The sequence below is a fragment of the Jaculus jaculus genome, chromosome 15, assembly GCF_020740685.1.
Source record: "Jaculus jaculus isolate mJacJac1 chromosome 15, mJacJac1.mat.Y.cur, whole genome shotgun sequence".
Classification (NCBI taxonomy): Eukaryota; Metazoa; Chordata; class Mammalia; order Rodentia; family Dipodidae; genus Jaculus; species Jaculus jaculus.
The window spans coordinates 5,537,060-5,550,599 of record NC_059116.1 but is presented as its reverse complement, the minus strand read 5'-3'; the positions used below and the strand labels follow the sequence as shown (position 1 = coordinate 5,550,599).

At 43.7% G+C, this 13,540-nt stretch overlaps 1 protein-coding gene across 1 annotated transcript; it reads left to right on the top strand.

The window, feature by feature from the left end:
* Nucleotides 1-8,571: 8,571 nt before the first annotated feature.
* Nucleotides 8,572-10,007, top strand: Mc4r (melanocortin 4 receptor). The gene has a single exon (XM_004654784.2). The coding sequence runs from the start codon at nt 8,735-8,737 to the stop codon at nt 9,731-9,733; it is 999 nt and encodes a 332-aa protein (XP_004654841.1). The 5' UTR covers nt 8,572-8,734; the 3' UTR covers nt 9,734-10,007.
* Nucleotides 10,008-13,540: the final 3,533 nt, after the last annotated feature.

The following is a 13,540-nucleotide window of genomic DNA, read 5'->3' as shown; positions in this document are numbered from 1 at the left end:
TGATGTCACTGCTGGGAATATACCACCATGAGGTCTTTTTTTCCTTGTTGAGACAGGCAGGTATAGCTGCTGTCATGATATCACTGCGGGGAATGTACCACTATCCGGTTCCTTGTTGAGACCGGGTTTCGCATACACCAAGCTGGCCTGAAACTCACTATGTAACTGAAGATGAACTTAAACTTCTGATTTTCTGCCTCTACCTCCTAAGTGCAGGGATCACAAGTGCATGCTGCCACCTCTGCTGGTGTTTGGTGCTGGGACTCACACTCTGGTCTTTGGTCATGATGGGTGAGCACTCTACCAACTGAGCTGCATCCCCAGCAACCATAGATAGTTTTTTTTTTAATATATTTTATTTATTCATTTGAGAGAGAGAAAGAGGGAGCGAATGGGCATGCCAAGGCCTCCAGCCACTGCAAAGGAACTCCAGATGCAAGCGCCCCCTTGTGCATCTGGCCTTTGGCTTTGCAGGCAAATGCTCTGATCGTTAAGCCTTCTCTCCAGCCCATAAATAGTTTTTTCATGAATAAGTAAGTTCTTTTTGTTTGTTTGTTTGTTTCTTCAGGTAGAGTCTCATTCAAGCTCAGACTGACCTGGAATTCACTATGTTGTCTCATGGTGGCCTTGAACTCATGGATCCTCCTACCTCTGCCTCTGGAGTGCTGGGATTAAAGTGGTGCCTCACCATGCCCAGCTGTAAATTAGTTCTTTATCCATTACCTGCACTTTGACCAGTGTTAAAATTCTACATAAATTTTTCGGTGTGGGCATACCTGTTCTTCCCGCTTCTTACCATTCAGTTCAGGACATCCAAGTTCAAATTTCCTGTCACTAATCTTGCTAGAGTGGCCAACCACTCACTGACAAATCTAATGATATTGTCTCAATTTTCTTTTTGTTTTGTTTTTCGAGGTAGGATCTCACTCTGGCCCAGACTAACCTGGAATTCACTATGCAGTCTCAGGGTGCCCTCGAACTCATGGCAATCCTCCTACCTCTGCCTCCTGAGTGCTGGGATTAAAGGTGTGCGCCACCACACCCGGCTTCAATATTTTACTTACTAGACAATTCTACTATTTGTATCTGCTGACCAATCCTATTCCCTTTGAACTATTTATTCTTTGGTAGTCTGTGGATTCAATCCTAGTTCTTTCTACCACTTTGTTCAATCACTTCTTAGACACTCTGACAGCCATAAAAATGTGCCTGTAGATCAACTATACTCCTTTGAGGCTTAGGTATAGCTCACTCAAATACACTGTCACATTTGTGCCAAGATCCCTCATCCCATAGGCTGATGCCAGCCAGCATCTATATGCAACAGGGTTGCTAACTCAGACACCTCACAGTAACTTATAATTTTTACAAAATGTGTTTGAAGTAATGGTGTATATTGTACTTGTTAAGTGTTTTATAAATCTTTAGTTTTTTGAAAATATTTTATTTTTTTATTTGCAAGCAAAGAGAAAGAGGTAGAAAGACAGAGAAAGAGACAGAGAGAATGGGCACACCAGAGCCTTTAGCCACATCAAATAAACTCCAGATGCATGTGCCACTTTGTGTGTCTGGATTTACCTGGATACTGGAGAAATGAACCCAGGTTGTTAGGCTTTGTAGGAAAGTGCCTTAACTGCTGAGCCATCTCTCTGGCCCCTTTTAGAGTTTTTGAGAGTTGAGTCCCACACTTGTAACCTAGGTTGACCTGAAACTCCCTATGTAGCCCAGGTTAGCCTAAAACTCAAGACAGTTCTCCTATCTCAGCCTCTGGAGTGCTGAGATTACAGGTGTGAGTCACCATACCCAGCTTGCTCCACTACACCTGGTGTAGTGCATATTTAAATGAGCAAAACTTTTGAAGTCATAGTAATTTTGTCTGTAAGTTCCACTGTGTGATTCAGTGAGTGTTTACTCCAAATGTTGGTATATTTAACACTGCTGTCACATGGTGTATGGTTTCCTAACACAATCATGTGTTGTGAAAAATCATAGGAGCAAAAAAATAAAAGTAAATCCTCTCTAGGAAAAAAAAAACTTGGGTTAGAGCTGGAAAGATAGCTTAGTTGCTAAGGCACTTGCCCACAAAGCCAAAGGACCCAGGTTTGATTTCCCCGTACCCATGCAAAAGCCAGATGCACAAGGTGCCATATGTGTCTGAAGTTCTTTTGCAGGGGCTCAATCTCTCTCTATCCACCTCTCTTTCTTTCTCTCAAATAAATCAGTATAAAATATTAAAAATGGGGTTGGGCACACAATAAGAAAATCTGCATTACTGACACATTAGACTAATAATAAATAAATAAAACCAATAAATTAAGAAAAAAACAGGAGCACCATTTTACACATGCTTCTAAACCTACAATAACTGCAACACTTTCAAAGGAAAAAGACCCATACTTGACTCATGGAAGTAGATTTTAAAAGAACTGAGGCATGTAAAGTAGGAAGAGGTGGTGGGAAGATCTGGACTCTCCCCGGATGGTCTGGGCATGCACTCAACTGAGCTCACAGTGCTCTGGGTGCTGGCTGGTGTCTGGGCGCTGGGTCTTTTCTGCGCTTCCCTGTGTCCAGTGCTCCCAGGTGTAGTTTTCTGAACCCACCTACACGGTTTCATTGGGACAAACATGCAAAACCAAGGCCCGGAATTTGCCGAATGCTCAATGTGTTCCTGGAGGTGCACTTAAGTTTGGAACAAATTTGCATTTCAGAACAGATGTGATGGTAGAAGAGTAGATAGCTGAAGAATCACAAGGAAAATGAAACATCCTATGTGGCAATAAATCTCGGAAGCAATGGGTTTAAGCAATATTTATTTTATTTTATTGAGGTAGAATCTTGCTCTAGCCCAGGCTGACCACTGAACCATGTCTCCACTGGTAGCAAATTTTTTATAACTTTCTAAAAATATATTTTATTTATTTATTTGAGGGAGATAAAGAGGCCAGGCGGGGGCAGAGGGGAGAGAATGGGTATGCCAGGGTCTCCAACCACTGCAAACAAACTCCAGATACATGCGCCCCCCCCCTTGTGTTCTGGCTTACTTAGGTCCTGGAGAGTGGAACATGGTTCTTTGGCTTTGCAGGCAAATGCCTTAACCACTAAGCCATCTCTCCAGCCCTGCAATATTTTTTTTAAATTTTTTTTTAATTTATTTCTTTGAGAGCGACAGACACAGAGAGAAAGACAGATAGAGGAAGAGAGAGAGAATGGGCACGCCAGGGCTTCCAGCCTCTGCAAACGAACTCCAGACGCGTGCGCCCCCTTGTGCATCTGGCTAACGTGGGACCTGGGGAACCGAGCCTCGAACCGGGGTCCTTAGGCTTCACAGGCAAGCGCTTAACCGCTAAGCCATCTCTCCAGCCCAATATTTTTTTAATAATAGGAAATTTCAGAAACTTTACATGTTAATGCAAACCCTGAAACTTCAAGATGGAGATAGGTTTGCAATATTTTAAGGAGGCATTTGACACTTGAGTCTTATTTTAAGGTGGAAAAACTTAACACCTACTAAAAATAGAGTACATTTTGGCAAACTTTTCTCCACGGCAATATTTCAAATTTTCTGTTATAAAATACAAAACAATGACTTTTCACAGTACAAAAGTATGTTTTGATCTAAAATAGTTTTGTTTGAGTTTAAAATACTTGCAATAAATTTTTTTTAAATACTATGCATTTAACCTTGCTGGTTTTGTTTTATTTTAGTTCACAAAGAATGAATCCAAAGATGGCAAAAAAAAAAAAAAAGTTTGGATATCATCTTTTTAGTGTGATTGACCATGAACCAAGCTCTTAGAAACCTAAACTGTATTCATTAAACTGAGATTTTTATATTTGTATTTTGTGAGATTACCATGTTGTTCTCATGTCTGTAAGGACATGAGAAAGGAGAAAGGAAGAAAAGGGAGAAACCAGTTTTGTTCTGTAAGTAATTTGCCTCTTTTTGTTTCCAAGTTCATATTACAGTGACTTAAATTTTCACCCAATTATCTTATCATTCTACTTCTGATATGCAAGGCTTAAATAAGATGTAGAATAATTATGAAGTTCTTATTCAATCATTCACCAAATTGTCTCCTAAGGGAGATGGTTGACATAGATTAATGTAATTTAAAGTTTTTTTAATATTGAAGACAATGAATGAAAAATAATCTTGGTAAATATACTACAGCCATTAAAAGAACTAATAGCAAAACTTGCCATAATGATCAATTTTAGGCCTTGGGAAATGTAACAACTTATAAAGCCATCCAGGGAAAATTTATTCAAGAAAATGACTGAATTTCAGTTTAAAAAAAAAAAAAAAGGAATGAGCTTTGTGGCATTTGATCAGCTTTTCTTGGCACGTTTGGAAGTCAGCAGCCAGTAATCATAATGAAGACCCATTTCGGGGCAGCAAGGTGTGGCCCAGTATGAATAGGAGCTCCTTGGAAGTAGAATTCCTTTATCTCAGAAAGCTCACTGCTGGGTCCATCTGTTGGGCCTTGGGAAAACCCAAGTTCCTGGATTTTCTTAATTGGCCTGACTCAGAATTTTCCCACTGAGAACTGACACTTGTCCCCAGGATCATTTGTTTAAAATGATAAGAGGCAACTACTTAACATCATAGATGCTTGATACAGTGGATTTTAAGAAAAGAAAATCCAGGGCTGGTGGGATGGTTCAGTGGTTAAGGCATTTGCCTGTCAAGCCAAAGGACCCAGGTTCAATTCCCCAGGACCCACGTTAGTCAGATGCACAAGGGAGCACACACATCTGGAGTTGGTTTGCAGTGTCTGGAGGCCCTGGAGTGCCCATTCTCTCTGTCTCTGTCTCTGTCTCTCTCTCTCTCTCTCTCTCTCTTTCCCTCTTCCTCTGTCAAATAAATAAATAAATATTTTTTAAAAAAAACCCAAAAGTTTAAAAGGAAATCAAAGTAATAGAATAACCATAGGGGCTCTTTGTCAAAAGCTCTGACATATTATTAGGAATTGAGATGGCCATGCCATGTGTACAGCTGTGAGTAAGTAAGCTCCAAAGGACACCTAAAGTGCCCTAAGTTCTCACGTCTGGCTCACGTCACCGCCCCGTGCTGCAGGAAGGAAGGCTCCAGAGGGCTACATGCTTGGCTGCACGCTGCAGCTTTGTCTCAGCATGTAAAAAGGCCCCCATCCCAGCAAAAGCGGGAGGATGTGTCGGGTGTAAGGATCTCAGAAGTCCCAGTCCATCACTGGCTGACCAAGGAAGTGACAAAGCAGAAACGTCATCGGGCACACAAGACAGCACACAGGCATTACGGAATTCTCCCTGTAAAGTAAACAATGTCTACTTCAGTGAAAGGGAAATTCGTGGAAGAGGGGCGGGAAAGAGTGTTAGAGCCACACGTTGGGACATTATGCACAGAGACATTGCCTCTTCCCGGAAACTGATGGCCACCTCCACAATGCACCACCCACATTCCCCAACGAGGAGGGTCCCTTCGGAGGGGGGAGAACAGGGATGAGGGTAAGGATGGTACCAACATGCGCTGTTTACACACTGAGTATGTACATAACTAATAAAAAGTATAACATAAATAAATAAACAACAAGTAAACACTGTCAAGCACGAGCTGAGTAAGAGACTGGGGATGCCTCAGTCAGTGAAATGTTTGGCACGCAGGTGCAAAGGCCTGAGCTCAAGTGCCCAATCCTCACGCAAAGTGCAGGCGCACAGGGCAGCCACGCGAAGACCCGGCGCAGGAGGCAGAGGCAGGGGGGCTCCGGGCAAGCTGGTGAGCGAGGCTAGCTCAGTGGATGGCCTCTGGGTTCAAATGAAAGATCCCGACTCAGCAAAATACAAAGAGCAACCGAAGAACACACCAGACACCAACCTCTAGCCTGTACACACATGTGCACATGCACACGCACACAGGCACACATACCACATATGCACAAACCACACACACATGCCAAAACAGGATCTGGCCTGCAGAACTGCAGCATTATAAATTGATTTATTTATTTATTTGGGCGTGTGTACATATATGCGTGCATGCGTGTACACATGCATGTGTATGGGTGCACCAGAATCTCCAGCTGCCACAATGAATGCCTGTCTGGTTTATGTGCGTGGCTGGGGAATTTGAAGCCAGACTGGTAATATTTGCAAACAAGCACATGTAACTGCTGAGATATCTTCCCAGGCTGTGCAGTATTGCATTATTTAACATTTTCATTTTTCAACAAAATTAACCATAGCAGACATGAAAATAATAAGAAAGCATGGGAGAAAGAAATCTTTCAATACAAAGTGCTCTTGGGCATCCTAGAAGTTGGATTTAATATCTAATGGCTTTAGATGAGTTATTATAATTGTATTAAATGATTCTCAGAGAATGTATCTATAAGACCAGTGTCCCTTAAAGCAGGCATTTCCAGTAAAGCAATGTGAACGTCCCATGGCCTTAGGTTGGGGAACACATTATGTGATATGCTTCCTCAAGCACCTCCCCAGAACTGATACACTGAACAGCTGAGGCCTTGCTGAGATGGGGGAGAAGCCAAAGACACTACGTGTTATATGCCTGAGAACATGGGACAATTGTGCCACCAAAATCAGAAGCACAGAAGGAAGAGTTAATTCAAGAGATGACTCTGGATGTTTAAACAACTCAACAGACTTCTTCCTAATTGCATATTGCTTACATAATTCACTATTTAAGAAAATGCAAAATGGGAAGACAAAGGGATTGCCATGTAATTAATTCTTGATGCTTATTGAAGATGCCAATAGAAAGACAATGGTTAAGGTGGAAATTGCTAGCTGCTATGACAGGTGAGCCCTGAGGTTGGGCGTTGAACATAATATAGTCTCTCCCTTGCTTATAGCACATTGGTGGGCTGGAGATTGGAGGAAGTTGGTGGGGGGGGCAGTTCTGTTCTGGGCAGTCATTTAGAGATGGGTTTCTTCTGTGATGAGGTTCCATAGCATCTATACCAAGAAGCTTCTAGATACTGTGTAGCCATCTGCTTGACAGGAGAGAAAACACATAGAACAAGAGGAAGATGATGTAATGTACTCCACTTCTGTGCACTTCCATTAGCCAGAATTAGTCATCAGGGCCTACTTGGTCGCAGAGATGGATGGAAGATGTCGAATTAGCTCAATGTTCTGGAACAACACATCTCTTGTCTTTATCACATAAGGGATACAATAAGGCCCCGACCTGAGTAATTGAGGGCTAAGAATGAACTCTGAATAATTCTCTTATTTACACCCTATGATCAGTATTGACAACTAAAACCAAAAGCAATTATTACAAGAAATGATCATATATCAATTGTCACTGCCTGGAGTTTAACTGGAAAGGCAACGTTGTTGCAGTCTTTCAACACTAGCTTACCGAAAGCATCCCCAAACTATCCTGCATTTTCTACTGTTGGTTGGAATCAGTCAGGTACCAGGTATTTATAATTTATAAAACCCTTCAATTGTGGAACAAAAAGTCTTTTGATTGCCTTAAAACACAGCACATTACCACATTATTGGTTTCTTTCTAAATTTCAATAGTGTGAATATAGTCATAATCATGCTATAGGAACTTTAAATATTGTGACTGAAAAGAAAAAAACTTTTCCAGCTGTGATAATGGAAATTCTGCAATGGACAAGCGTCAGGTAGGAGGGCCTGAGAACAAACGGTTTCTTCACCCCTGGCTGAGCTGTAATTGTCTACACGTTTCTGTCTTCCAGTCCATGTTCAGCTGTCTTCTTAAACGTTCTCCCTTTGCTTCGGGGCTTTCTAATGAAACCACTGTTGGAAGATAAATTTCGCAGTATCTTAGACAAGAAGATTTATGTCTGCTTTAGAAACACAGGAGCAATGTGTTTTTAATTTCATTTTACTGGTGCACAGGCACTGTTTTCTCTCTCTCTCTCTCTCTCTCTCTCTCTCTCTGTCTCTCTCAATCTCAATCTCTCTCTCTCTCTCTCTCTCTCTCCCTCCCTCCCTTTCTCCCTCCCTCCCTCCCTCTCTCATTCTCTCTCTCTCTCTCTCTCTCTCTCTCTCTGACAAGAATAAGCCTGGCAGCTTCGGGTGATTTCTTGTGATGCCACAGACGGCCCTCTACCCACGGAGGGGGTCTTCCTTGCAAACTTGCAAAGGAAATCCACCTCCCATTCCTCTTTGCCTCCCGTCCCACGAGCTGCAGCCACTGGGTCGGCTGTCGCTCTCCGCAGCCTGTCGCTCGGGGTCGCCCAGACTGGGCCGAGCAGGGATTGGCCCGGGGGAAGCGGAGGAGGAGCCGCCGGCTGGCACGGCGAGCCTTCAGCCTCGCCCGCCGCTCACTCCGCGCAGCGCCCCGCTGGACACGGGCGCTTCCGACAGCCTGCCGCCACGTGAGCGCGTTCTCGCAGGTGCGGCTCCGGGAGAAGGACTTTGACGAGACCCGAGTGCCTCGGGCTAAAGTTCACACAGACAGACGTGAGGACCCAGGGCGACCAGCAGAGTCCTGCCACCGAGCAGGAGCATTTCCAGAGCTCCGCGTTTGGGAGTGAGGAGACGGCCGCGCTGCACCTGCGCGAGACCCGCAGACAGCCCGGTTCGCAGCTCCGCGCCCGCGCCCGCGGCGCACGTGCCCAGCGCAGCCCGGGAAGTTTCTGACAGATAAAGCCTGGGAGGAACCCAGCACAGAGCCCCCCGAGCCCGACCCCGACCCTGACCCGGGAGGGAAGGTCGACTCAAAGGGGGATTTGCATCCACCTGCCGTCCCACGATGAACTCCACCCCCCACCACGGGACGCACACTTCCCTCCACCTCTGGAATCACAGCAGCTTCGCGCTTCACAGCAACTCCAGTGACGCCCTGGGGAAAGGTTCCTCTGACGCGGGGTGCTATGAACAACTCTTCGTCTCCCCTGAGGTGTTTGTGACTCTGGGCGTCATCAGCTTGTTGGAGAATATCCTCGTGATCGTGGCCATCGCCAAGAACAAGAACCTGCACTCGCCCATGTATTTCTTCATCTGCAGCCTGGCCGTGGCCGACATGCTGGTGAGCGTCTCCAACGGCTCAGAGACCATCGTCCTCACGCTGTTGAACAGCACCGACCCGGGCGCGCAGAGCTTCACCGTGAACATTGACAACGTCATTGACTCTGTGATCTGCAGCTCTCTCCTCGCCTCCATCTGCAGCCTGCTCTCCATTGCCGTAGACAGGTATTTCACTATCTTTTACGCCCTCCAGTACCATAGCATCATGACCGTGAAGAGGGTTGGCATCGTGATAAGTTGCATCTGGGCGGCTTGCGCCGTTTCGGGCGTCTTGTTCATCATTCACTCGGACAGTAGTGTTGTGATCATCTGCCTCATCACCATGTTCCTCACCATGCTTGTCCTCATGGCCTCTCTCTATGTCCACATGTTCCTGATGGCCAGGCTTCACATTAAGAGGATTGCTGTCCTCCCGGGCACGGGTACCATCCGCCAAGGTGCCAACATGAAGGGGGCAATCACCTTGACTATCCTGATTGGGGTCTTCGTTGTCTGTTGGGCCCCCTTTTTCCTGCACTTAATCTTCTACATCTCCTGTCCCCACAACCCGTACTGTGTGTGCTTCATGTCTCACTTTAACTTGTACCTCATACTGATCATGTGCAATGCCATCATTGACCCTCTCATTTACGCACTCCGGAGTCAAGAGCTGAGGAAAACCTTCAAAGAGATCATCTGTTGCTATCCCCTGGGAGGCCTCTGTGACTTGTCTAGCAGATATTAAAAGGGGACGGAGGAGAATCTATAAACCTGCAGAAGGGACTGTTACTTTCTGGTACAACCTGAACAGTGAACAGCAGCAACTTGTGTGTCTTCTGTGTAGTGCTTTTGATTGAAAATATCTATTGTATACATTTAAGCTGTTGGCTTTTGATATGAAGAAGTCCAAACTCATGTCTAATGTCATGCTACTTTTTAGTTGTGAAATGCTAATCTGTATTCTATATTGTAGGTACTAGAGATTTACAGAATGAAAGAAATCCTTATTAAAAGCTTAACAGTGTCTCTTGTTATTCCTTGGAGGTCAACATTTTGGGGTATTTTGTAGCAATAGAAATAAGAGTTGCTATCAAATATGTTCTCAAATGTTTTTACATGTCACTCTGTACTGCACTGAGTTGCAGGAGTTTGATTGTAATATTCATGTGAAAATATTTAAAGACTAGATGCTTATTCATTAAATCAATTAGCCCCATTGGTGAAATTTCAAGTAACTCAATAAAAGCCTTTCTACCCTCCTTGTGTCTAGGAAGCAATGATGCTTCCCTTAAAAGGAAAACTGTTACTGAAAGGGAAAAAAGTGAGTCAACAAAACTGGGTATATTTCTCTGAGACAGAAAGAACATCTTCCCAAAGCTGAAAGTCCCATACTGCAATGGAACAATTCAATTTTGGGAGGAAATTATCAGCACCATGAAGATCAAAGTGTCCTATCAAAGCCTAGATTGCTATATTAAGTTAAACTTACTGATACCATCAGTGACCAAACAGAAAATGACATTCTCTGCCCCTTTGACTTTGGCTAGGGACCTGCTTTATATAAACATGTCCATGAAAGTTGTACTAAGTGGCCCAGCACTGGATCTTGAAAAAATTATATATATGACTGGTGGTGAATTATTGCACATTTCACATGAAGGTAAAACTTGTTGTTCACTTATAGCTTATTTTTTGAGCTGCAAGACAATGATAATATAGTTATTATAATGATGAACAAGCATTTGAAACTCTGGACCAAATTAATAGCACCAGCATTTTCAAGTGCTATTTGTAATCTTCTAAATGAGGGAGTGGGTGATAATTCCTTTACCTTGTAGAAGGATGAAGATACCCACTGGATCTTGGAAGAAGCTGAGAAGTAATCCAGCCTTCCACAGTCATATCTTACAGAAGAAATACTTGTTTTTCTCTTAAACATGATCTCAGAGATTTAGCTACTAAACAATAAAACACATGCTTTCAGCTTGATATATACTTTAAAATACAGAGAAAAACAAGACATTAGGCTGAGGTCTCATAGCAAACCACCTGTGGATCAACTTAAAGACATCAAAATCTCATGGGCAGAAATGATGCAAAAGTATATCTTAATTAAAATCTAAATGTTTTACATACTGATTGCAATATATGAGGAGCACAATGACATTCACAGGAAAATATCACGTTAAAGTATAATGGCAAAGCCAGCATTTACGTGACCTTTGACCCTACTGTAACTCTTCTTTCTTAAAGTAAAAACTATGCGGGCTGGAGAGATGGCTTAGTGGTTAAGCGCTTGCCTGTGAAGCCTAAGGACCCCGGTTCGAGGCTCGGTTCCCCAGGTCCCACGTTAGCCAGATGCACAGGGGGGCGCACGCGTCTGGAGTTCGTTTGCAGAGGCTGGAAGCCCTGGCGCGCCCATTCTCTCTCTCTCTACCCGTCTTTCTCTCTGTGTCTGTAGCTCTCAAATAAATAAATAAATAAATAAATAAATTTAAAGTAAAAACTATGCATGAGCTTTTGGCGGTAGTCTGATATCATTATCATGGCTTGCTACAGTTTGGATCTTAAATGTCTTATCAAGGTGCTGGGAAGATGGCTCAGGGTGGAAGGTCTGTGCTTGCTGATGTTTTCAAAGGTCCGGTTAGGAGAGGCTTGGCCACAAGGGCGGTGCTATGAGGAGGAAATGGAGGCATTAAGAGGCAGGACTCGCAGGAAAGGTGGACGTTGTTGAGAGAGCAACCTGGAAGGGGACAATGGGAGCTCAGCTCATTTCCCTTCCTGTCTGGTGCTTCGTGCCCGGAGCTAGGAAGTGAGCAGTTTGGCTCCACCATGGGCTTCTAGCACGCTGGGCTCTCTTCCCCCCAGGACCAAAGCCACAGGGCCAATCAAGCCTCAACTGCAACCTCCAAAACTATTAGCCAACTTGAACCTTTTCCTGTTATAAGTTAATTATTTTGCACATGGTTTTTAGTGATTTGAAGTTAACCATGGCCTAAGCAATAAGGGCACCAGAAGATGTTTCCCATATTCAATACCCAAATACTTCTCCTATTCAACCTTTCTTATAATGCTCCCGAGAAATCCAGGGCTGAGAGACACTAGGAAGAAAGCTAGGTGCCACAGCTCCAGGGCAGCCATCATTCCAGACTGTTCTATTTCTCTTCAAAGCGTCATGTCCTCTGTTCAGAAGGAAGCCTGCTCCCCAACCGCCTGCATTCTTTACATGCACACCTTGCTCTGGAGTGGTCTAGCAAGTTAGCCCATGTGGCCATTAGGAAGCAGACATGCACCACCAGCCCCTTCTGGGTACCCACAGCCTAGATTGAGCTTCAGTGTCATTACCCTCCAAACCTTCCCCTACTTCCTCTTATTCTAGTAAAATCCAGATATCCTCAGAGAGGAGAATCCTTCCCTGTGACACCTGAAACAGCTAGCCTACATCCAGTGATAATGTGAAGTCCCTAATCTAATTAGATCTAATTAGATGGTTGTTGGTTTGTTGGGTTGAAATTCTAGGCTGAAGGAAGTATATTTATTGTTAGGACAGAGGAGAGGCTAGGGTAGGAGCTGTGCTGAAGACTTGGGCAAAATTGACTTGAACTGAACTAAATGAATATATCACTCTCCCACTTCCTATGGGAGCAGATGTGGAAGAGGTGGTTACTGCAGTTATAGAAATTTAAATATATTAGGACAAGAGAATTGTATGCCATGGAATTGCAGTTTTCACCGTGGGAGAACAGGATTGTATTTCTGTTCCTTCCAGCCTACTTCTGAAATGTCTGAATATAAAGAGACTGCATATGTTAGGCCTACCATACATGATAACTCCTCCTGCCTATAGCATTAGGAATAAGACATTCATGGACTGTAATGAGTGGGAATCAAGAATCAAGGTAGCACTTTATATCTATAGGATTTTCAACCCTGTTCCAGCGATGCATACCCTAGAAAATTTACCTATAAGACATCATATATATTCTACAGGCTGAAAACATCTTGCTGCTTTCTGGCCAACAGAATAAAAGTGCCGGAACTTCCTGATTGTAAAGAAAGGGAAAGAAATGCATGAAGAAAAGAAAGAAAGAGGGAAGGGAAGGGGGAGGGAGGGGATAAAATGTTTACCATGCCTTGGATCAGTTTTCCATGTTATTTACTAATAAATATGGTCCTCAATCCAGGATCCATGAGCAAGAATTTCTCATACATATTAACCCATGAAGCCAGCCCCTCTTCTGGGCCAAGAGTGTGTACATAGGGGGCTCCAGGACACAATGTGGTTCATCAGGGTTACAATCTGTCTTGTAGCTTTTTGCAGAGCAGACACCTTTCTCTTGGGTTGCAGGCCATTGCAAAATGTTTCCGAAGGGGAATTCGAGGCTTTGGTGCCACTGAGATTGGGCACCAATCTGTCTCCATCATATGACTGTTCTTCTACTTGGTCAGAAGGAAATGGAAGAAGAGAATGCCACAAAAATAGTGTCTTGGGTGGTATTATCATTTATTATTATTATTATTATTATTATTATTATTATTATTATTAATTCCA